A 21,255-nucleotide genomic window follows, 5' to 3' on the forward strand; every position below is an offset into this window, starting at 1 on the left:
CGATTCCTCATGCATTTTCAACGGATTTTCGAATCAGCATTTGATAAAAAAAGAAACACTATGACAGACACGGGTCGTTGATAAAATTCACGCATCCTCACGGTGCATCGATTTATATTCCAAAAGACTCTCACTCGATACGTTTGAAGCAGTTGAATCGCAGACTGCGGATTCTGCAACGATCAGCGCTGCAATCTTCTGCTCATCATTCGAAACACAATCAAAGGTAGAATAAAAGTGCAGAAATATGGTTATGACGAAGTGTCCATACTATTCTCATCATCATTCTTGCGAACAATTTCAGTCAATCGGATAGAAGATGAACGGAATTCAAACTTGCCAATGCACTTCCCTGGCAGATGATAAACGAACATGGTTTCCTCGTCCTTTAGATGCGTTTTAACCGAAAGATTAAATGCACCCCACAAAAAGACACCGCGGGCCACCCGGAAATGCGGGGTGGTCAAGTCATACGGGAACAAATTATCTTCGCAGAGCAAAACTCTGACGTCGTACCACGGTGTATCAGTAAGATTAGTCCAACTACCGCCCAACAAAAGCTCATCGTCGGTAGGTACGTCCAGAGATTCCACGGTCCTATAGAGTAGTCGCGGGTATTTGACCAAATCGTTTTTGCCTGGGATCAACCACTCGTACACAGGAAGTAGGACTTGATGATCTGTCCCTGCCCATTCGTTGGGTGACGACACGATCGACATTTTTACTGGTAATATTGAAATTCTATTGTCGTTGATGATGTTGCTGTTCAAGCTTGAAGCGCCACGCTACGCTGTTCGAAGTTCTAATCAATGCGGCGGAAACAATATCATGACCGGATCGCGAAAACTATATTGCTGCGTCAAATACTTCAGAAAAGCTTGAGCGTCGAAATATGCGTTTTTTAAAGTAAACACACGACTTCACATTGATTGGACCGAAATCTTCTAACACACGTTCAGTGAAATCCAAATGTCATTTTTACAGATCCGCTGACTCAAATATTTCATTAGCGATTCATTTTTTTCGATTTTATTGATCATAGTACATTTATACTGTTTTACTTTGAATATAAAAATGAAGTTTTGATTGTTCATTTAAAGGTGTATTCGTGCAAATAGTATCACGATTTCGATAGGATTCCATAAGTAAGCACAAATAAATTGATAATTGATTGTAAATCATCGGGTCTCTAATAAGCTATACTTTTGCACCTTAACCTTTATAGGACAGGCCTGGTCGAAATATCGACCACTGGTTTGGTCGGGCGCTCGACTTAAAAAAATGCATCGATATTATGCACAAATTTTGTGTAAAAACGGTCGATTTCAACGTGAAAATACTCGTCCTTAAAAGGTTAATAATCTCACACGCCTCGAAGTTTTTATAACACGGGATCGCACAAAGCATTCGACAGGATGGAAGGAAAATTTGTCCTCACCTCATGTCGCGAGCAAAGTAAGTTTGGTGACTTTGCTGAGGACTCGTTATGCGCTCGTTTGAATGGATTCAACCTACCGTCGAAAAAAGCATCGAACCTCCTGAATGGCGTTTACGTTGGAGGTCCGAGCGCCGTCGGGAAGAGCACAACGTTGAATAAGATACGCCAGAACTATCCGTGGGCTCGCGTGTCGGATATAAGCTTCGAAACACTTCGCCGTCACCACGATGACCCGGAAATGGTGACAAATTATCTTCTCACGCGTCGTGACGCGCCTATGATTTATGAGCACACCAATGAATGTACGATTCTCTACAAGATCGTAAATCGCTTTATGCAACGTGACTTGAACCGCGACAATGTTCAAAAGTGTCATCGCGAATGCTACAACGCATTGAACGAAGCCTCGAGCCACATCATGTTCATCATTCTTGACAGCACGAAAAACTTCAAGACACGCTACTACAAACGCCTTTGCAACGCTAGCAACACCATCAATCGGGACCACGACAAATATCTGATTCTACAATTGGCGGCATTCCTCGCATTACTTGGCAAACGACATTTGTATCCGTTCATGAGCGTCGTGGTGATACACGAAGCTGGACGTATTTTAGGCGAGGAAGATACTTACGGGCTCGATACGCTATTCGCAACTTATCATTCCGACAATGATTACGCTATTGCAACGTTCGATTGCGATCGTTTGGTTGAATTCATAGTTGATGCTCATATTTCCCATGCAGAAGATATTCTCGAATTGTCCTGAAATTAAGTCCAACTCAATCCACCTGATTTTGTAAAGAGCAGTGGGAGTGGCTTCGCATCGCACTCGCGTTATATCGGGCTTGCGCACAGTTCCCTTCCCCATCTCTGCGCACCTGACCCAAGGTTGGATTGGCCAACATGCTTCCCCCACCGAGCGCAACCCGATCGGTGTTCGGCGCATTGTGGGAGAAACTTATTCGGAGCTTACCAATTAGAATCACAGGAAACTGACCCCATTGGGGACGTAGTTCGTGCACCGTTGCGGGGATCGCTGCCGCGAAGCAATTCTCGGGCGAAGTAAAAAATTGATTGCACAACCGCATAGCCGTGATCCGAACTTGCGCATTAATTGCTGGGCGGGGACAAGTAATCACAGACTCTTGAAAAATCTAGTTCTCTGCGCAGTCTCTTCAGGCGCTTGCGCTCGTGCAATCGTGAATCGGAAAATACTGATTGGCCAACACGAGGGAGAGGGGGTCTTGCAGAAACAGAAACAGTGAAGTGGGGGAAAAAGAGTTCGGAGTGATTAGAAGGGTTCATAAAACCTGCGTACGCGAAAACGTCGGGAAAATGAAAAATAATCTAATTTATTTCTCACATACTATTCCCTTCTGCTTCAACTCCATTTGAACGGTTTTTTCAGAGCAGATTGGAAGCTACAATCTCCGGTAAAATCAATGAAAATTCATAACTCGTGAAATATTATTTATCGTGAACCAGATACTAGAACTACCAGGGAGTTCGTAAATCCGAAGTTTATGCGTGCAACTATATCGCTAAGCGCGACTAATGCTACAGTGGCTCAATGAGCTTATGCTTTACACATCAAAACACTGAACGGTTGATATATAGTAGTGCAATTATTTCCAGTCAACGAAATATCGAGTCATGCTTGCTAGCCTGAAGCAAAGTGTTGAATTTTAAAAAGTATTGCAGTGAATGAAGAACGCGACGAAAATCGATGCCCCCTAAAGCAGGATCTGTGCTACAATTTGTGGGTATATTGGAATCGAGTGGTACATTTTCGCTACCTCAAATCCAGCACCGGAGCTGACTCAACGGTGACACTGATTCGCGATAAAATCCAAAAGATTTCTGGGATTTGTTTCCGTTCGTTTCTACCACCTGGCAGGACGTGCCAAGCCGAAGACATGCCGAATATGAAAAAAAACGGTGATGCTGATGTTGCGACAATCGAGCTCGAACCGATAGCCGAAGAAGCTAACGCTGCTTCAGTGGCCTCTGTTGAAAATGGAAATACGGATGATACATCGAACGAGGCCACAGAGTCTCCTGGCAATGAGAAACCGTTATTGTTGAGCCGTCGTAAAGCCAAGATGAACCGCGTTTATCGCCGCAGTCGGAGCCGCGGATGCAGTCCAGCGCGTGTGACTTACCGCTCGATACGAAACAAGAGTCCGAGTCGCTGCATGCGCAATATGGCGGCGGTCGTTCAAACCGCTCTGACTGCGGATGATGCTGCTGCGAACTCTACGCAACCCCATTCATGTCCCAATAACCGGATAAATTCCGGCACGAATTCCACTCGACATACCAATCTTGAGGAGACGTCAGTCGTCGACAACGCTACGAATGAAAACGGCGATGGCGACGATGCCAAAGAGAGAAACGAAAGGGAAGACCAGACAAAGTGTACTTGTCATTGCAACGAGAACGTCGAAAGCACGAAAACATCGAAAAAACGTCGCGTCACCGAAACGTTGTTCGGCGTAGCGAGCGGCGTGTGTCGTTTCGTTCGTTATCCGCTGATGGTTAGCACCAATGCTGCGACTCTTTATTTAGTCATGAACTCTCTCGGCTTCAACGGGCTGGAATACGCGTCGCGTGCTGTCTCAATGCTTCAGCCGCTGGTTGGCCCACTGCTCTCGTCTAATCACGTTGTCCAGGCGGTTACAAGTGTAGGCCAAAATGTCGGTGGCTCGATTCCCGCAGCACTGGCCTCAAGCCAATACTTGGGTTCAGGAACGTTCAAATAGATACCGCAATTGATTATTTTTTTTTTTTCACAAATCGCATCGAAAGAGTGTTATGCCGTTGGTAAAGAGTACGATGTAAATAATTCCCCTGCAAAGCTCCCAGTTAATGGCACACGTAATATAGCAGATGACAATTTAGCGGATTCATCGAGAGAACTTTATTTGTAAAAGCACGACCATGCTACCAGTGAAGAAGGTAAGTCCCAATAATATTGTTAATTATGACGACGTAGATGACAGCAGTGTATGACAATCGGTGTTCAAGGGTCAACGGCTTTACCTTCAATCGCCGCCCCCGTACACTCCGTACGGAGGACCTGCGAGCGAAAATCCTGGCGCCTGGTATGCTGCAAGTTCAGCCCCGCAGATAACTCCGAGCGTAGTTCCGGGCCCTCAATATCCGGGCAACCAATACATCGTGTATTGTCAGCATCCACCGGGTACCGCGTCCCCCTCGAATTCATCTGCAGTTGTACATCATTCGCCCCAGCAATCTGCCGAGAAGGCAACGCCGATAACATCAACGAATCAGCCGGAAGTCGAGCCAAGCAAGCTTCAAAAAGCGCTCAACAACGATACTGCGAAGAATGGCAAGATTAACAAATTGCCAGCCCTCTTCAAGGAGAAGAGGGACAAGAGATCGATCGAGGACACTGGCTCTTCCGGTAAAACCGAATCTACACCGAAATCAAACACGAGCGAAACTACAGTAATAACTGTGCCCTCCAACACCGAGGGAACTGACATCTATCCGATGATTGATATCAAGGAGATAGAAAATATCGTCGAAAATGATCCTGCAATAGGCAAAGCTGAAAAGGGAGTTGTAAAGACGTTGGAAGCGGTCGCAGATGTGCTGACAGCCGATATGGCTGAGGCGCCGAACGGAAGCGCCTGCAAATATAAAACTTTCAAGTGCATCAGATTCACTTTGATCGGGCTGAAATATGTGGCGATTTTAGCCGCCGCTTCAAGTATAATGTACGCGGCAATACGTCCATTGATCGAGCCTGCATCTGCTGACTCTGCCAATAACGCGGGTGCCACTGATCTCATTCATCATTCGGCGGAATTGTTGATTTAAACGGGTGATTATTGAGGCGACAATGCCAAGGAAATAAAAATCCCCGCGCAGTATGATTTTTTTTAATTACTTTTTCGTTTATTTATTAATTCCGTTTTTGTTTTACAAAATGTTGGAAAGACACGCATCATCGAGGCGCAACGTCGAAACAATTTCTACGTAATTAGAACGTGCTCCAATATCTGAGCCACGATCCATTGATTGCATAGCACGAGTACCCTCGTTCACGTAAACACGGTCGGACTTGAATTTTGACAGTGCCATACTAGGACGCTCGCCCGTGTAAGCAATCAGCGGACCATGTGTCTCCAATGGCATGCTCGTGAGATTCGAAGTTTTAACAAATAGCAAACCGTACGTCAAATAAATCGTCATCGCCTGCACTTCGTCAAAGTCTTTGGGATCAAACGTGCTGCGACGTAACATATAACAGTATGTGAATTTAACGTAATTACTAAGAAACAGTAAGGAATTGTAGTTGAAATATTTCAATTCTGAACAAAAAATGATACCACCGGCGCCATTTCGTTCGATCGTTTCGAAGATTTTCTCGATTTTCGCTTTGTTAAAAACGACCCGGGTACTCTTTGCGAAATACACTTCATAAATTGTGTCCTCAACCGTCAGCACCGTAACTTCAAGAGTGTTCATCAACTCGGTCTCGATCGCACGATTATCGAATGCATGATAACGAATCCATATGAATTTCGGGTCAGAATACAGCAAATCGGTTTTGATAAGCGGTATGATGCGATCGACTATTATTGGCGCTTTGTTCTGGGCTGACATCGTCGCGTTCATTCGCGAAGCGCTTTCACAGTTGTCAACGTTGCTAGCTTTGGTCTTTTGGTAGTGTTTAACGTCGAGGGATTGTTGAATCTTGCCAGCCGTCATGAACGCGACGACGTCGATGCCGAGAGCGCGCGGCGTCGGTCCCATGAATTCGGACTCGCAATCCAAAAGTTTATTCACAACATTCCGAGCCCCGGGTCGTGCCAATAATTCGCACGCGTACTCAAGCTTCATGTCACGTGAATGCAGCATGTATTGAGCGATAGCACGGGCCTGTGGCTCCACCGAGTTGTCATCAATCACATGCATTATGCGTGATGCTAGGCAAACGATATCCTGCTCCAAAGACGACTCGGTATGCGATTGCGCAGTAGACTGCATCATGAATACGTACGTCCAACTGACGGACCTCAACAAATCGACTTTCAACGTGATTTTCTGGTGTTGCCTGTCCGCTCGTATCGTCTGATTCAATGTTACGGCGTCTCGTTGCTCGCGTCAAATATTTTGAGTGTGTCTTGTGCAAATCTAGGCTCACCAAATAATGTATGAAGAGGGCAGCAGATTCTGAGTGAATGACGAACGGTTCGACGACGATGTAATTTTCGTAAGATGTCACGCTCGCTTCTGGCTCTGTTTCTTCTGTTTTTGCCGTCGATCTGTCGTCGGTCATATTATCCATCGGCACCTGACGCGCTTGCTGACACAACCACTTCCATCCGTATCGTCTCAATAGCAGAACTCGACTGAGAGCTTTCGTCAGAGCAAAAGTGTGCTCGTGACGGTGATCACGAAAACGAAGATAGCAAATTAATGGAAATGAATTTTTCTCTGAACCAAAGACGGCAGTTGTTCCAATATAAGTGTACACGAAATTTAACTTTCAATGCGATTTCCCCTAACTACATTTCAAACCGGGTTTATGGTGAATGAAAAATATGATTCGTATTGTCTCACGCGGCTGTTTCTTCGTTTATCAAGCTGACGAAACGTTATTGATCTTTCTCAAACGAGATGCAGTTTTCTTGTTTTATCGTTCATGCGGTTTTTACAGTTCGGGTGACACGTAGCCGCAGTTCGCAGTTGATGGGACGATGGCACTTCTCTAGAGGCAACTCTTCTTTAACCACCGTTCCTTCGTCACCTTTATGAACTAAAGAGCGACTGGAAAGAAGATATTTGAACATTCGTCGAAGCAGTGTCTCTGTGCTAGAGCTCGTTTGCTTTTTTTCGTGAGAGCCACTTCCCAGTCATTGGTAATCGTAACTGCTTTTTTTATCAGTTCTCAATTCATGATCAGTACAAAATTCACCAAAACTCGCCGATCTAATAATAACTGGTATTAAAATATACGATCGACCGGTTCACTGAGAGTCGCCATCAATCCCCTGCGGGATGCACTATACTTATGGAGCTTTTTTATGTCGTCCAAGTCCTAAATTCCGATGGGATACAATCACGTAACATTTCGCCGATTTCGGACAACGCCGAAAACTTGGCACAGTATTGGATGCCCGCGGACACTCGTTTTGGATCTTGCGCTTGATGTCGTTATGCTCTGTACATGGTTATAAATAATAAGAAGGAATATAGAATACGAAAACACGAGAACTGAATTGTTCTCACGGCGAATAATCGCGTGCTACCTACGTCACAAATCAACGCTGAAACCTTCAACCGACAAAGCCAATGATTAGTAATCAATATCGGAATCAGTAAGTCGCCTGTTCTTTCGGAAAATCCAAAGTCCTTGGCGTTAACCAGAATACTAATATAGAGGCTTCTTGCTCATTCACATTCATCATGAATGCTTCGGAACTCGTATCAAAATCGTCCAGCGAGCTGACAACACTCAGCATTGGCTTTATAATCGAACGTTTCACACCGATATATAACGAATTTCGAGGGTACCTCGAAGGGATACGGATAAAGCAGTCATACAAAAATTTGATCGATGGATTTTTACATTTTCTGAGCGTCACCTATGATTTGAACAAGGAAACCATGTTAGTTAATGTCGGTAATTACTCGACCTCAGAATGGGGTCCTTTGTATTGGTCATTTCTCCACCTCTCATCGATTCTGTTGCAACATGCTTTGGCAGAAAAAATGGTGAACGACGTACGTGGCTTTCCCGCTATCATCTATAATATCGACGAGATTCTACCATGCTCCATGTGCCAACAGCACTATTACAACATCAAGGATTCAAGCGAAATACGCCAAATTATAAAAACTATTGCTTTCGGCCACGTGGTACAAGGAACATTTTATTTCCACGGGATGATAACGGAAAATATGAACAAGTCGGATAGGTTCGAGACGAAACCCGCTTTCTTGACAACCCAGTTTTGCGAGCTGTATCATTGTTTTCCCACCTCAATGCAAGACACGCGTAGCCTCTCAACAATCGCGCGCTCTCCGATCGACTGGCAGTCCACCTTGCACGTCCACCTCAGTGTCATTCTCGGCATCGCTTCTCAAGTCTCGTTTCTGCGGGCGTCGAATCGTTTGAAACGTCTCTATGGCTTCGAACCAACAATTGCAAACCCACGTGTGATTAATCCCCAAGAGTATGCGTTCGAAAAAAGCTCAGACGAGATGATCTTGAGTATTCTCAATAAATGTCTCGAAAATGATGAGTACCCGAGGGATGATGAACTCTCGGACACTAATCGGGTCCTGATTACCCGTGCACGGAAAGTCTTACGAGAGCAGACGAGCGCGAACATAATATGAAACCACCACAGAGGCAAACATAATCTCACGAAAAATCGTTCTTTACGAGCTTGTTGAGTTTAAACAACTCTTACTTTTTCCCCCCGTTATCTCCGTACTCTGCGGACTAAGTTTCATATCGTAGTACCATTCAACAATTTCTTCATGCCAGCCATCGAAATCCAAGTCGTGCCCCCTCGGTTCTCGTGTCATTGAAGTTCTCTTATAGAAATAATATCAACAAACCCGAACTCGAAATTACTGAGATTAAAATGTGAAAGAGCAACGGTATTGAACTCGTGTTCAAATTGTTGCTGAAACTGCCATTAATTATTTTACTTAAGACTTCCAATCTCAAGACATATCATTTCCGCTCGTGCAAACAGAAATTCGTGTTTTTTTAACATGCTGGACGACTAAATCCCCATAATTGATGTCTACCGAGTTCGACAGCGCATAGCAGAGCAGCCACGGTTCTTGTTTTTTTTTATAAAAGCCGTATGGGAAGTAAATTGACATTTTTTACTCAGCGTCTCGAACGAAAATAACGAACGACTTGGCGAATGAACTCGCCAACCACAGTCTGATATTGAAGAAAAATGAGTGCCAATAAAAGTTGCCACTGGGGATAACGATGGTTACATTATCGCTCGGAAACGTAGTTTAAACGTTCACACATCCCAGGGAATAACATTTTTGTTATTATCATCGGAGCACTCCGTTATAAGCCGTAATTTACCCGATGCGAAAAAGAACATTTCAAACACTACCAATTTACTCGGCAATTAATTAGTCTTGGGAATTAGTAGTTTTACGAATGAAATAAACTAATAGAATATTTTTGCGACAGTTGGTAAACAGCACCCAAAGCAACCAATATCGGTAAAGGGAAGTATCTCTCGAAGAGGGAAAAGCTCTATGCGAGTGGTTGATTATTGATGAAGTCTTCATCCAGAAATATACAACCATAGCATAGGAAGTTTGTTCCAAGAGTTGAAGATTCATATCGTTTCTATAGATTATTAAATAATAGTTAATAAATAAAAATAGTTAAATATAAATATAAAGATATAAAAAGTTAAATGCAATCCTATGATTATATGAATTTTTAATGATCGTTACATCAATTAACCAAAAATAATAATAATAATAATAATCTTACAACATAATACACAAGAACGAACAATCGAAAGAGAAAATGATGAATAAAATAAATCCAGCAATGAGCAAAACTATGATGTGTTCTAAACACAAGACGTTCTCAAATTGTAATGTAGAAATCCCCACCGCAATGCACTGATTTGAGTGCGAGGTAACCTGAATGTGTCCTTGCAATATTTCCAGGTACTATCTTAATCCGCGGGAATAAATTATCAACCCAATATCAACAAATTTTCTAATGGATCTGAAAAAAAATGGCAATATCCAATAAACCTTGCTCATGTTTCTAAAACAATTGCATATTTTGAACATAATTTTTTACCGAGATATCACCGAACGTGTCTTGACTTCCATAAGCAGATTACATATTAGTTGGTCCAGATTGTTATTGATTGTGATTCTTAAACTGTCGGAAAATTAAATCAATTTTTTTTACACTTCACTTTATAAGATACAATCGACTGACTAAAGGTGACATCATTTTCGTTTTAATGCCAGAAATTCCTTCAACAATACGAGATAAAATCATTCATGAGGAATCTGTCAAATTTCTTGTGTGTCGAATCCAACGCACTCGAATAAACAATTAATATTTATTGCATTCACTGTGTTTCTCTTATGTATAAAAATAAAAAATTCAATGAAAAAAATCAACATCCTGGAACAACTAAAAAAAAGTTGGAGCAAAGTTATTCTTATAACTTTGAGATATCTTTAAAACAGTCAGACTCCTCCAATTCTTTTTTTTCTTAACTGACCAAGACTCGACTCATTGTTTGTAGTAACTGCACAACTCAGACTGTTGGCTGTAGTGTCCATTGTTTCAAATAATTTGATATTTCCTCTTATCGAAACATGATATGTTTGTGTCAGAAACACGTTAATTATAACTTCATGACGATCACGTATTACTGTATAATATACATTTTATTTATTTATTTTAATAACGTGAAGCTCAGTAAATATCTTGAAAAATATCATAAACGGGTCGACCGAAAATTCATATAAATTTATGTACGCTGTGTCGAGTAATCTCAATGGGCATTTGCATGCCACGATGACTAGTATAACATACCAAAAGCGCAATTCTTCAGCACGAACGTGTCGAACAATTGTCGATTTGCAGCCGGCATTGATAACAAAAACGTGGGTGAAGTGTACATGAAAAAGTCACAGCGATAATTGAAACACGTTGTAGAAAGAAAAGTTTGGAGCAAGGTTTGTGGACGCGTTCACTTTGTTCGGCACTCTCTCTGACTTTAGATTTCAACAATGCGTTTCGTACACAATACGTTACGCATTTGTTTTTCATCAATCCGTACTCTCATTTTTTCATTACATTCTGTTTTACTAGTTCACAGTCGTCATGGGAGTTGAACCGTCGCGACAGACGCGTCCTCACTCGAGCGTGTCTTCTGTATCCTTAAAATTGATGAAAAATATATTTTTTTCAAATTCTCAGATTCTCAGCCTCAGGCACGTCACTCGTAATTTTTCTACTTAAAGCGTTCGCTCATGCAGTTGGAAAAAAATGTTTGTTGTCCCATTATAACATTCGTCAATACCGTATCGAAACACAGCAAAACTCATGCCGCCCAAAAGCGAGATCAGCAGAGCAGTTTACTCTAGTTCCACCCAATTATAAAGAGAAGATTCCCTCAGCGATGAAATTGCATTATTTGTTTATTCCTATACGCCTGGCTGGAACATTGCAAATGAGAGCACTAAGTGAAACGGAGTTTTGTTTAGCGTTCATGTTTCTTTTCTTGGAAGCGTTCCTTTTTTCGTACTGCGGCGTCGGCAGTCAACGGTCTCATGAAAATCCACAAAATGATTTTCGTGCTGTTTTTCAATGATCTTCAGTCGCGTCAAAATGAGCTGCGCTCACGTAGTACCCGCGACACGTAATGCTCTTTCGATAGTGTCCGACTTCTTCATGGAACAAAAGAAACCTCGACGTTTGCACAATCTAAAGACGTAGTTACACGCTCTGCCAACGCGCTTCCGACCGTCCGACACTGCGGAATCGAAGAGTCGGACGGCTTCGAACGACGGAGCTCATAATGCACTGTGAGATATAGAGGTTTTACAGAGGTTGACTTGTTTAAAAATTGCGAATAACCTCTTCGTATCGAAAATGGTACCACTCGAAGTGCCAGCACAAAACATTGCACCCGAAACGATACGAGGATGCTACCCAAAGTTTGCTTCCACTGCGGAGTGTTTTGTCGGATGCGTTGATTCAAAAAATGGGAATGGCTCGTATAACTTTTTCTAAAATAATCGATATTTATGCCTCAGAAAAAATCAACGGGATGCGAGCATTGCTAACCGAACCTATCAACGGCAACTCTCCAATTACAAACAAATCTTCAACGGTCGATCGATTGGTAGATTTTGTTGATGAAATTATGAAACTCTTGAGTGATGGTCGATAAAGAAGTTCGTTATTTTTATTTTATTATTATTATTTTTATTTATTTAATTCTATTGCACTACGATTTATAAATTTGAAGCACATCTTAAAGTGAAGAGTTCATTGTTGTGATCATGAATTATAAAGTTGAATATATAATGGTTGGTTTTTGAATAAATTTGAGCAGCACCAGATCAGACATTGTTTACCTTACGTACAGCAACGTTTCCTCCAAAATTATTTTAATTATATTTCTTGTGATCACCGTTGTAGCAAATATGACAGCTGCCAGTTATTTCATGAGTTTTATTGCATGCTATGAATGAACTATGCAGTTTTGAGGGAAATTTCTCAAGGAAAAAATACACGCGCGAACGTCCGAGGCGAACGTTTCATTGCTGCGCGGAACGATGCTGCTTTTATGACTTACTGTTGAGAAAAAAAAAACAAAAAAGCAAAACTCGACAGGCTAGCAGCGTACGTCAGGAAAAATAACGTTTAGTAGTTGCTCGCTACGTTTGGTTTGCTAATTGACAATTATTCCTTCTGTTCTCCATCGATCCCGTTAAATAAAAATAATCCTTCAAACATATTTAAAATCTTATGAAATAGGGATCGAGCAGTGGGAAAAATTAACCATCGTAGAACTAGCGGTGTGAATAAGACGACTTCGTGATAAAAGTGAACATTCCGGAATGGTCGAAAAATAGTTTGTTGTGAGTGCATGGTCAGTGTGCGAGGACAGTAACGCCGAAAACTGTCACCGTGAATACGTTTGAAAATTGACGTACTAGTGCAAAAGAAGAGACGAAAATATGGCCAGTGAGACGAAGTATACAACACAGATGCTGAAAGAAATATCGGCATCGATGACCAAAGTCAGATATTAAAAATGAATTATTAAAAAGACGGAATCACACGCAGTGGACGCGAGAAAGAACTTGGAAAACGTGAGCTGACGTTAGTGCGACGAAAACTTGAAAAATGATATGAGATACTGACGGGCAAACGGTGAGACGCCGAATACAGAGCGCTTCGCTCATCAATCTGGAACGCCGACTGAAAATACATCTCAATTCCCGATGCGCATGAATGTGAGAAAAGTGGCTGAGCTCTTGTCTCCGTTCAGCAGAAACGCCGACGTTTACGAGATCTGAAAAAAACAAATGACCTTCTTAAAAGACTTGGAAGAAGATGCGATGAAAGTCCTGGTCGGAATGAGGTTGAAAGATGATGTTGAAGTTTGCAACGTTGGAGTCCAACGAAATTATGTAAAAAAAGTCTCCCACGATTTCAGTAATTCTCCAATTTTGTTCTCTAGCGAATTTGCAATTCGTAGTTTTTCAACCTACACCAATGAATTCGTGAAATAAAAAATCGATGAATTACAAATGTTTCTTTCGTCAAATTCACTGGACTTTAACGTTCCAAACTTCAGCCTCGTGATTAGTGCTGATTTTCTGGATTAGGTGAGACACATTCGTGAGCGAGGTGTAGCCAAGATCATACCGTTGTCAGAAAACGATGAGTGTGAGAATGTACCGGAGTTTTTGAGAATCGAAGCAATCGAGGAACACGGAAAAGAGAAAGTCCAAGTGTCCAAATTTTTTGAGCCCAAAAACAAGAAATAAATCTTGTAAACTCGTATAAGCCAAAAAAACGTCGCGAAGAGTACGAGTAAAGATGACGATCGGTTTAAAAGACGAAGAACCGATCTATCGAAGAGCGCGACGATTGAGCGAAGCAGAGAAACGAGAAGTGAAAAGTGAATGCACAAATTCAAGAATGGCTGAATGATGCTCACCCTGGTTTTAGGAGCTCTGGCGAGAAAAAAAATAGCAGAATTCATCTTTCTGTCTTTCTCACATCAGAAGTGCCAATCGGACAATTCGAGTTTTGCAGAGTGCCCTTTGGTCTCTGCATTTCTCCGCCGACTTTTCAAAGCTTCATGAACGTCGTTTTTCGCGAATTCACTACCGAACGTATTATTTTGGCTACCTGAACGAGATCTCATTATTCCCTCTGAAGATGAACAGAGCGGGATAGAAAATCTTGAGCGCGTTTTTAAGGTTGCAAGCGAAACCGGATTGATCTTCAAGTGCTCGAAGTGTCATTTTCTGAAGCGACAAGTCGAATTTCTAGAACTCGAGGTAGAGCACGGTAGAGAGCGATCGTCTGATCATAAAACGAAAGCAGTTCCAAATCCGACGATCGTATCTTGGACTCGTAGAGTATTTCTGGACATTTATACCAAAATATTCGTTAATCGCACGACCATTGACGAAGCTATTAAGAAATTATGTCAAATTTCGATTTGAAGACGAAGCAAATGAAGCGTTTACGAATCTGAAAGTAGCGCTGAGTAAAAGAGCCGTTCTTAATCTTACATGACGTTAATGCTGAAACAGAATTGCTCACCGATGCATCAACGCATGTGTACGAGCCGATGCTGATGCAAAAAATTCGTGATGATTGTAAATGGTACTTGGTTTACTTTGCTATCAGAAAAACGAGTGCGACGGAAAAGAAATACTGTAGTTACGGACTAGAGGCCTTGGCGATTGCAAAATTTCTTAAAAAATTTCATATATTTTATAGATATTCCCTCCAAAATCGTAACCAATCACCAAGCGTTGGCACTAAGAATGCGAAAAAAGGACGCGTGTGTTCGTATGGCTACGTGGGTGTTCTACCTTAAAGATTTTGACTACACGTTAAATAAAAATAAACCTTTGAACGTATATTAAAAATCCTATAACATGAGTAGGGTCTGCCTACTTGGAGAATTTCTCATCAGCGATCTTGTGCGATTGCGCTGTTCATTGGCACCACCTGGAATCGACTTCGGTAGGCAGAAAACACTCAAAGTATGAATCGAATGCCCGGCGAGTAACTTAATATATCGTGAGCAATATTCCGTGCAACAAGAAGTCGTTCCAGCCGACTTTTCCAGCTTATCTCAAATCTATGCTAATTTCGATGATGCAATACCATGTTTTTGGAGTTACTCTGAATATGTTTGGAAAAAGAAAAAATGATCGAGTTAAGTCAGTTAGTGGATTAATTATTCGAAAAAAATCTGGTCCTTGCAATTTTTTATATTCCGTTACCAGGAATGATTTCTTCGATATTTATCTCGTCCGAAATACTCGCTTTTAGACACATCAATTATTGTGCAGCAACAATTAACAAGCAAAGCGTGCAGCAGATGATCATTAATCACTTTTTCGCGTTGATTGTGTACTCGAATATCACAAACGAATAATTCTTAAAAGCATCTGATCACGATCAAATGACTCTACCCACTGAACGAACAGAAAATCCCAAAAATAATGGAGATATTCGAAACTGTATTATCATTTTCTACATTGTCGGCTGAGAATCATTCCGACGTAAGATATTTGTTCAGCGATGGGAAACCTGGGAATCCGATGTATCGGTAGTACGTAAAGACATTGAAGTAGTTAGCCCAGCCACCGCGGTGGAGGCGCTGCGAGCACCAGGTTTTCGCAACTCATACAAGAAAGACTTGCATCAAGTTGATACTTATTAATTTTAAACGACAAAGCCCCGGTTGATAATTTTTGTAATTGATCAATGGCGAATCGATGTTTATCGTCTTTCTGATTACTCGCGGAGCCAAGGACCTTAAATGATGGAAAACGTCGGAGTGACCAGCGACCATTTTTATCGCGGTTGATAAAAGAGGATTCTTTTATCAAATTGATAATTTTCAAAATTGAAAATGCTATTTCAGGAGAGTCGATTTGAAAAATTACAAAAATTAAAAATACTTTTACTCGTAAGCTAATTCAATGTGAAAAATTTGAATTTCGACAGTTTACTCGATCGGTGCAACATGCTGGAATATTCGGACAGCGCATTGAAAAGCGGCGATTTTATCTGAGTTTTCCTGTTGCGTCAACGATACCGAACAAAATGAGCTCGACACAACAATGGTTGGATATACTTCTCGAAACCTTCTACAAAATGATCATTTAGTCGTATGAAGTTCCCAAGCCTCGACAAATAATCGACTCGACGAAAAAGATAGATTTTGCGATATAAGAACGTGTGCGCAAGTGAGAGTTTGGCCGAGTTTTTTTCGTTAGACAAAATCTCCGATCGTAACAGAGTTGGGAAACCCAGGAAGAAAATCTGTTAATAAAAGCAACAAATTTTAACCCTCGACGAACAAAGTCAAAGCAGACACCAAGAGAATTGCACAGAAATTACAAAAATTTAAAAACCTCATTGATAAAAAATCCGAAATATCCATACTAAATAGAAAGCCGCGCTAAAAATATTTCACGAGTCAAACACGATTATCCCTTCAAATAGGAAAGCGAAAAAAAAAATGTCTATATCCGAATGCATGATTAGAAAACCGTTGAAGAAAATGGGCAAAATCGAAGCAAATCTGCGTAGACCAGGGTCAAGCATTGACGTTTGGTCGTCGAGGAATGTCACGTATATACGTGTCCACGTTTACGCGACTCCATATTGAAGCAGAGTCGAGTCCGTCTCTCTTTCTCTCTCGTTTTTGCAATGCAACGTAGGAGAAGGAGGGGGAGAGATGAGGGAGGGATAACCGTGGAGTTCTCTAGGTGGGTTGAAGCACGCATGCTGTGGCCTGCATGGGGGTTTATGTAACTCGGGCATTAGGAACGCCATGACGTCATTGCCTGCTCGACACACTGCCTGTACTGCTGCAACGTTGGTGCTGCTGTTGCTGCTACTGCTGCTGCACACAAAACTCGGTTCTTCGAGTGTGCCAAAGAGCGTGGCTTTGCTTCGAACGGTCGATAGTGCAGTCAACTACTGCATTACATCAACGTGTCCATATACTTACTTATATCACGTGCAATGTGCATATACAGAGTCCCAAGCACGGTACAATGTACAAGAACTCGCTTGCACTATATTTTCAGTGCTATTTTAGTGTCTTTTCTTTCAGCATCATTATTATTTTACTAGAGCTTCTGTTACAGGATTATTATTTTTTTCAATGAACTTTGGACGCTATCGATCGTTTCGATATTCAATAAATTCCAATATTAGCCTTGGTACTGGGATTATCCGTGTGTCTATTTAAAATTTCAACGTTCTATCATTATAGTGATGAATAATGAGATATTTGAAGTTTTGTTTTCTTCGCATTTTTTGTTTCCAATTCCTCGTTTTGGCTTGCTTGACATAACGAATATCGATTACACATCGTTTCGCTGGGGTTCAGTCAGAAAGTCCGTTTTTGTGTACAGCATAAAAATGGGCTGCTGATTTAGATCATCGATGTTGACATTTTTCATGTTCGTGATTGGGGGTATTAAGGAGACCGAGAGGAAGCGAAAAAGAGAGAAAAGTATAGAGGAAGAGACGAAGTATATGAGGCCTTGAACCGAGCTCTCTCGTTTCTTGGCTCGTTGTTTGGCTGGACACTGCAATTTTCCGGCGGAGACCGCTGCACTCGCGGCCTCGTCTCGCCCCTCAAACTCTCCTCCGTTTTCTCTGCTCACTCCCTCCCTCGCTATCCCGCACTCTCGTTTCGTCTACTGCAAACGTCGCCTCGCGACGACCTCTTCCATAGACTCACACGAATACCCCCTTAACGCTTATGCACATTCGACTCTCTCTCTCTCTCTCTCTCTGCTATTCGTTTCCTCTTGCTTTTCCTTTCCTCGAACTCTGAGCTTGCACTTTGCGACTCCGCTACGACGTGTTTATGTCCCCGTCTGCGTCACAGAACACACACGCACATTCGTATCAATTTATAAGGGCAATGCGCGTGCATTTTTGAACTCACATTTGAGAAACTCGGGGCACTAATAATAGTTTGTGACTTGGTGTTTATTATAAGAGTTCTCCGTCTTGCCTCGTATCGATGTCCAACTCGTTATTATTCACATTTTTTTTTAGTGATTGGGGCTAAAGACCTTATCAGTATAGACGCGCGGAATGCTGCTGTCGCTTCTTCAAATACGTGGACTTATTGTCACTTTTTTGCATAGAACGTATCGCAGTGTGCTATTTTCTGAGGATCGTCTGTGGTTTTTTTTAATTATGATTATGTTCACAAAACGCTTTTGAATAGTCTCATTTTAAGAGTAAGTTCGAAAAGTTTATTTTTAAAGACCCTCGATCGGAGCGCATACGAAAAAGGTTCGGGGAGCGTGAAGTGACATTTCGAGGAAACTTGATCGGCACGCCGTAAGCATCGAGGCAGGGCAAACCCTTTCCTCAGACCTGATGTCGAGACTTGTTGAGTTTGTATTGATTAACGAAGCTGATCGAGCTAAATGAGCTTCCGAAGCGAAAAGTCTTCTGCAGTTTTCCCTTTCGGAGCACCGCTGACGAGATATTCGCTGAGTAGTGGCGACCAACCCCCTGCTTTCGCCACGCCTCATTCACGGATTGGCTGTCTGTGATTCGTTTGATATTTCAAGAACGACTCGACGGTGAGAAAGTTCGTTTAGAACTTTTTGAAATGCGAATTGCTTTAAATACCCTGACATTTTCAAGTGCTAATTTTGCAAGCTGTGCAAATCGAGAGGTAATTTGTGAAATTAAACTTGGAAAGACATTCTAACCCTTTGCCTCCGTGCAACTGGACGCCCCTTTCATAGCACTGCAAAATTAGCCGCTTCAAGCATGAGAAGACATCGAACGCTGTGTGCAAAGTATTTTAGTCTCTCGGGAATGAAGTTCGTATGCGTGAAACAGAAGGACGTGGAGCAACACATCATCAACACCAGCAGCCAATAACCAGGTCATTACGCGACGAACTCAACCCTGACATTTCGTTCGATGACGCTATAACGAGCTCGACGACGAAAGATTCGCTCTACATTTTCTATCGGCTCGTATAAACTTCCCATTTTCTCGCACTTGAGCGTTACGTTTCCGAAACGATTTGGCCTCTCGTTAATTATAAGAACAAGAGTAAAAAAGATGCTTAAATACTGCAACGTTTTTTGGTTTTACGAAAAGCCACTGGAAATTTATAATTTTGCAACGTTAATCCGAAAAATCCGCATCATGTCGAAGCCGAAAATGAAAATACATGTAAAAAGTAGAAAAGTTATTTAACACAAAGGTGGCAAAATATTCGTGCGAATAACGAAATTACACGATGTTTTTCCACTGTGAAGTTTATCAATTTATTTTGTACAACCATCTTGAAATATTTCACCCGAGAAATCGAGAAAATAGGAGCAGGGAGGGACACGAAGCGAAGCAAAAAGTGCTACAAATAAATAGTCATGTGGTTCATTGCACTTTTAGCTATCAAGGATATACGTCTCACAAGGAACATCACTTTGGTGTCCCCCTCCGATTTTCTTGAAACTGCTGTATGTGAAAGAGCATTCGAAAGTAAGAGACACGTATTTTTTTTTATCGGCGGAAAAACGGTTTTAAGGGGTGAAACCACCCTTGAAAGTAAGGCATGTCAGGGGGTGATTTTGCAGTTTCACCAGCAAGCACTCAACAGATTTTGATAAAACCAAAACCAAAATGTTTCTTATCTGAAGTGATGAAAAGTTCACCCTGTGCACGAAAAAAAAAAAAAAAAACAGGGGGTTAACCACCCTTACATTCTTATATTTCTCACGCCACAATGAAAAGGAACGAATATGATGGAATGAAACGGGTTCTATTTCCATGAAAACATGAAAATAAAGTTCACATGTTTTTGCATTTTTGCAAAATAGCAGTCTTAAGGGGGTAAACTACCCCTTTTTTGAATTTTCGTACTGTATGTGGCTTATTTCTGTTTTACATGTTTTTGCTGATTCGAAATATTATAATAATTTCGAATCAAGATTTTCTGAGGTATCAAAGTCAATACAAGACTCTGAAAGTGTGAATCTCCCCCACTCGATTTTCCTCTTTATTCGCTATTTCAAAATTTCTCCCTGCATTTCGTTCAATTTGGTTGCTCTGCATCGAAATTACGAATTCAATAATTTTAGGAACGTATAATGATCGTATTGACCTCAATCTTGGCGGGCAAGGGAAGGAGGAGGGGAGCCATTTGATATTTACTACGATTCAACTTTGAAGTCTGAATAAGTCTATGCTGTTGATCTTGTTTACTAACGAACATTTTTTAAATGAAACTTCAATACACATTAACAATTCATTAACCGTCTCATAGTATAGAATCGGATTTTATTAGATAAGTACATATATCGAAATAAAATATAATAAAACCTATCATTTCCAGCAATTATGGCTCATACGTTGTACAATAATGATATTCATCAAAAAAATGTTTCAAACACAAAGATTTTTTGCACCATGCACATTTTATAATCGCTATATTATTGCAACCAGGTATTTCACAGTGTGTTTTTGATTGACCGAACCCAAAATCAACAGGATTTTCGAAATATTCCGGTTTTTCCGTAATATAATTACTTTTAAACCATGAATATTTGAAAAGATTGATATAGCGTGGAGATGACAATTGATTGTGGGCCAAAGATTGCAGTTTGATTATATTATTCCTCAAATGTAAATTTATATCAGCATCCACTAATAGAACACTATCTGAAAAATGTCGTACAAAATTTTTCCATATCCTGAATCCAAATACATCAAGCGGTTGAATTTTTCCAGTTGTACCTTTTGGGATAATCATTGTGATGATTTTTTTATCATGAGGGGTGGCTTCACGTACAACTTTGGGGCAGTGTCCACTCCAGGAATCAATCAGTAATACATTGTCACTTCCAACATTCGGAAAAAAAACTTTTTCCATCCAAATTTTAAAATGATCTGTAAACATATAACAAATTATATATTTATAACTATATTTTGGAAAAAGTTGATGCACCCTTAACGATAATACGCACCGGAAGTAAGTTTCCCAGATTTCGAT

At 41.2% G+C, this 21,255-nt stretch overlaps 6 protein-coding genes and 2 long non-coding RNA genes across 8 annotated transcripts; 5 read left to right on the forward strand and 3 right to left on the reverse strand.

Moving 5' to 3' along the window:
- Positions 1–45: 45 nt before the first annotated feature.
- Positions 46–1,023, reverse strand: LOC122408208 (uncharacterized). Its single transcript, NM_001414611.1, has one exon. It carries the CDS (start codon positions 717–719, stop codon positions 252–254), a length of 468 nt encoding a protein of 155 aa, NP_001401540.1. The 5' UTR covers positions 720–1,023; the 3' UTR covers positions 46–251.
- A 114-nt stretch (positions 1,024–1,137) lies between these two features.
- LOC128125819 (uncharacterized) lies at positions 1,138–2,207 on the forward strand. Its single transcript, NM_001415006.1, has one exon. It carries the CDS (start codon positions 1,416–1,418, stop codon positions 2,205–2,207), a length of 792 nt encoding a protein of 263 aa, NP_001401935.1. The 5' UTR covers positions 1,138–1,415.
- Positions 2,208–3,031: 824 nt separating this feature from the next.
- Positions 3,032–4,236, forward strand: LOC128125815 (uncharacterized). Its single transcript, NM_001414999.1, has one exon. The coding sequence runs from the start codon at positions 3,358–3,360 to the stop codon at positions 4,201–4,203; it is 846 nt and encodes a 281-aa protein (NP_001401928.1). The 5' UTR covers positions 3,032–3,357; the 3' UTR covers positions 4,204–4,236.
- A 2-nt stretch (positions 4,237–4,238) lies between these two features.
- On the forward strand, positions 4,239–5,353 carry LOC122408206 (uncharacterized). Its single transcript, NM_001414995.1, has 2 exons — positions 4,239–4,399; positions 4,469–5,353. Exons 1-2 carry the CDS (start codon positions 4,382–4,384, stop codon positions 5,285–5,287), a joined length of 837 nt encoding a protein of 278 aa, NP_001401924.1. The 5' UTR covers positions 4,239–4,381; the 3' UTR covers positions 5,288–5,353.
- Positions 5,344–6,611, reverse strand: LOC122408204 (uncharacterized). The gene has a single exon (NM_001414579.1). The coding sequence runs from the start codon at positions 6,461–6,463 to the stop codon at positions 5,390–5,392; it is 1,074 nt and encodes a 357-aa protein (NP_001401508.1). The 5' UTR covers positions 6,464–6,611; the 3' UTR covers positions 5,344–5,389.
- A 1,026-nt stretch (positions 6,612–7,637) lies between these two features.
- LOC122408205 (uncharacterized) lies at positions 7,638–9,287 on the forward strand. The gene has a single exon (NM_001415007.1). It carries the CDS (start codon positions 7,883–7,885, stop codon positions 8,816–8,818), a length of 936 nt encoding a protein of 311 aa, NP_001401936.1. The 5' UTR covers positions 7,638–7,882; the 3' UTR covers positions 8,819–9,287.
- A 643-nt stretch (positions 9,288–9,930) lies between these two features.
- LOC122408214 (uncharacterized) lies at positions 9,931–13,441 on the reverse strand. The gene is made up of 2 exons (XR_006260392.1): positions 10,281–13,441; positions 9,931–10,202 (listed from the first exon to the last, which is right to left on the reverse strand). It is a non-coding gene; the product is annotated as an uncharacterized lncRNA (long non-coding RNA).
- A 1,275-nt stretch (positions 13,442–14,716) lies between these two features.
- LOC122408215 (uncharacterized) lies at positions 14,717–15,374 on the forward strand. Its single transcript, XR_006260393.1, has 2 exons — positions 14,717–14,855; positions 14,973–15,374. It is a non-coding gene; the product is annotated as an uncharacterized lncRNA (long non-coding RNA).
- The last annotated feature ends 5,881 nt before the right edge of the window (positions 15,375–21,255 follow it).

This window comes from Venturia canescens, chromosome 3 (assembly GCF_019457755.1).
Source record: "Venturia canescens isolate UGA chromosome 3, ASM1945775v1, whole genome shotgun sequence".
NCBI lineage: Eukaryota > Metazoa > Arthropoda > Insecta > Hymenoptera > Ichneumonidae > Venturia > Venturia canescens.

Bases quoted from the DNA above. Each gene is read 5' to 3' on its own strand.
- LOC122408208 (NM_001414611.1), bottom strand. From the start codon at position 719: ATGTCGATCGTGTCGTCACCCAACGAATGGGCAGGGACAGATCATCAA.
- LOC128125819 (NM_001415006.1), top strand. From the start codon at position 1,416: ATGGAAGGAAAATTTGTCCTCACCTCATGTCGCGAGCAAAGTAAGTTT.
- LOC128125815 (NM_001414999.1), top strand. From the start codon at position 3,358: ATGCCGAATATGAAAAAAAACGGTGATGCTGATGTTGCGACAATCGAG.
- LOC122408204 (NM_001414579.1), bottom strand. From the start codon at position 6,463: ATGATGCAGTCTACTGCGCAATCGCATACCGAGTCGTCTTTGGAGCAG.
- LOC122408205 (NM_001415007.1), top strand. From the start codon at position 7,883: ATGAATGCTTCGGAACTCGTATCAAAATCGTCCAGCGAGCTGACAACA.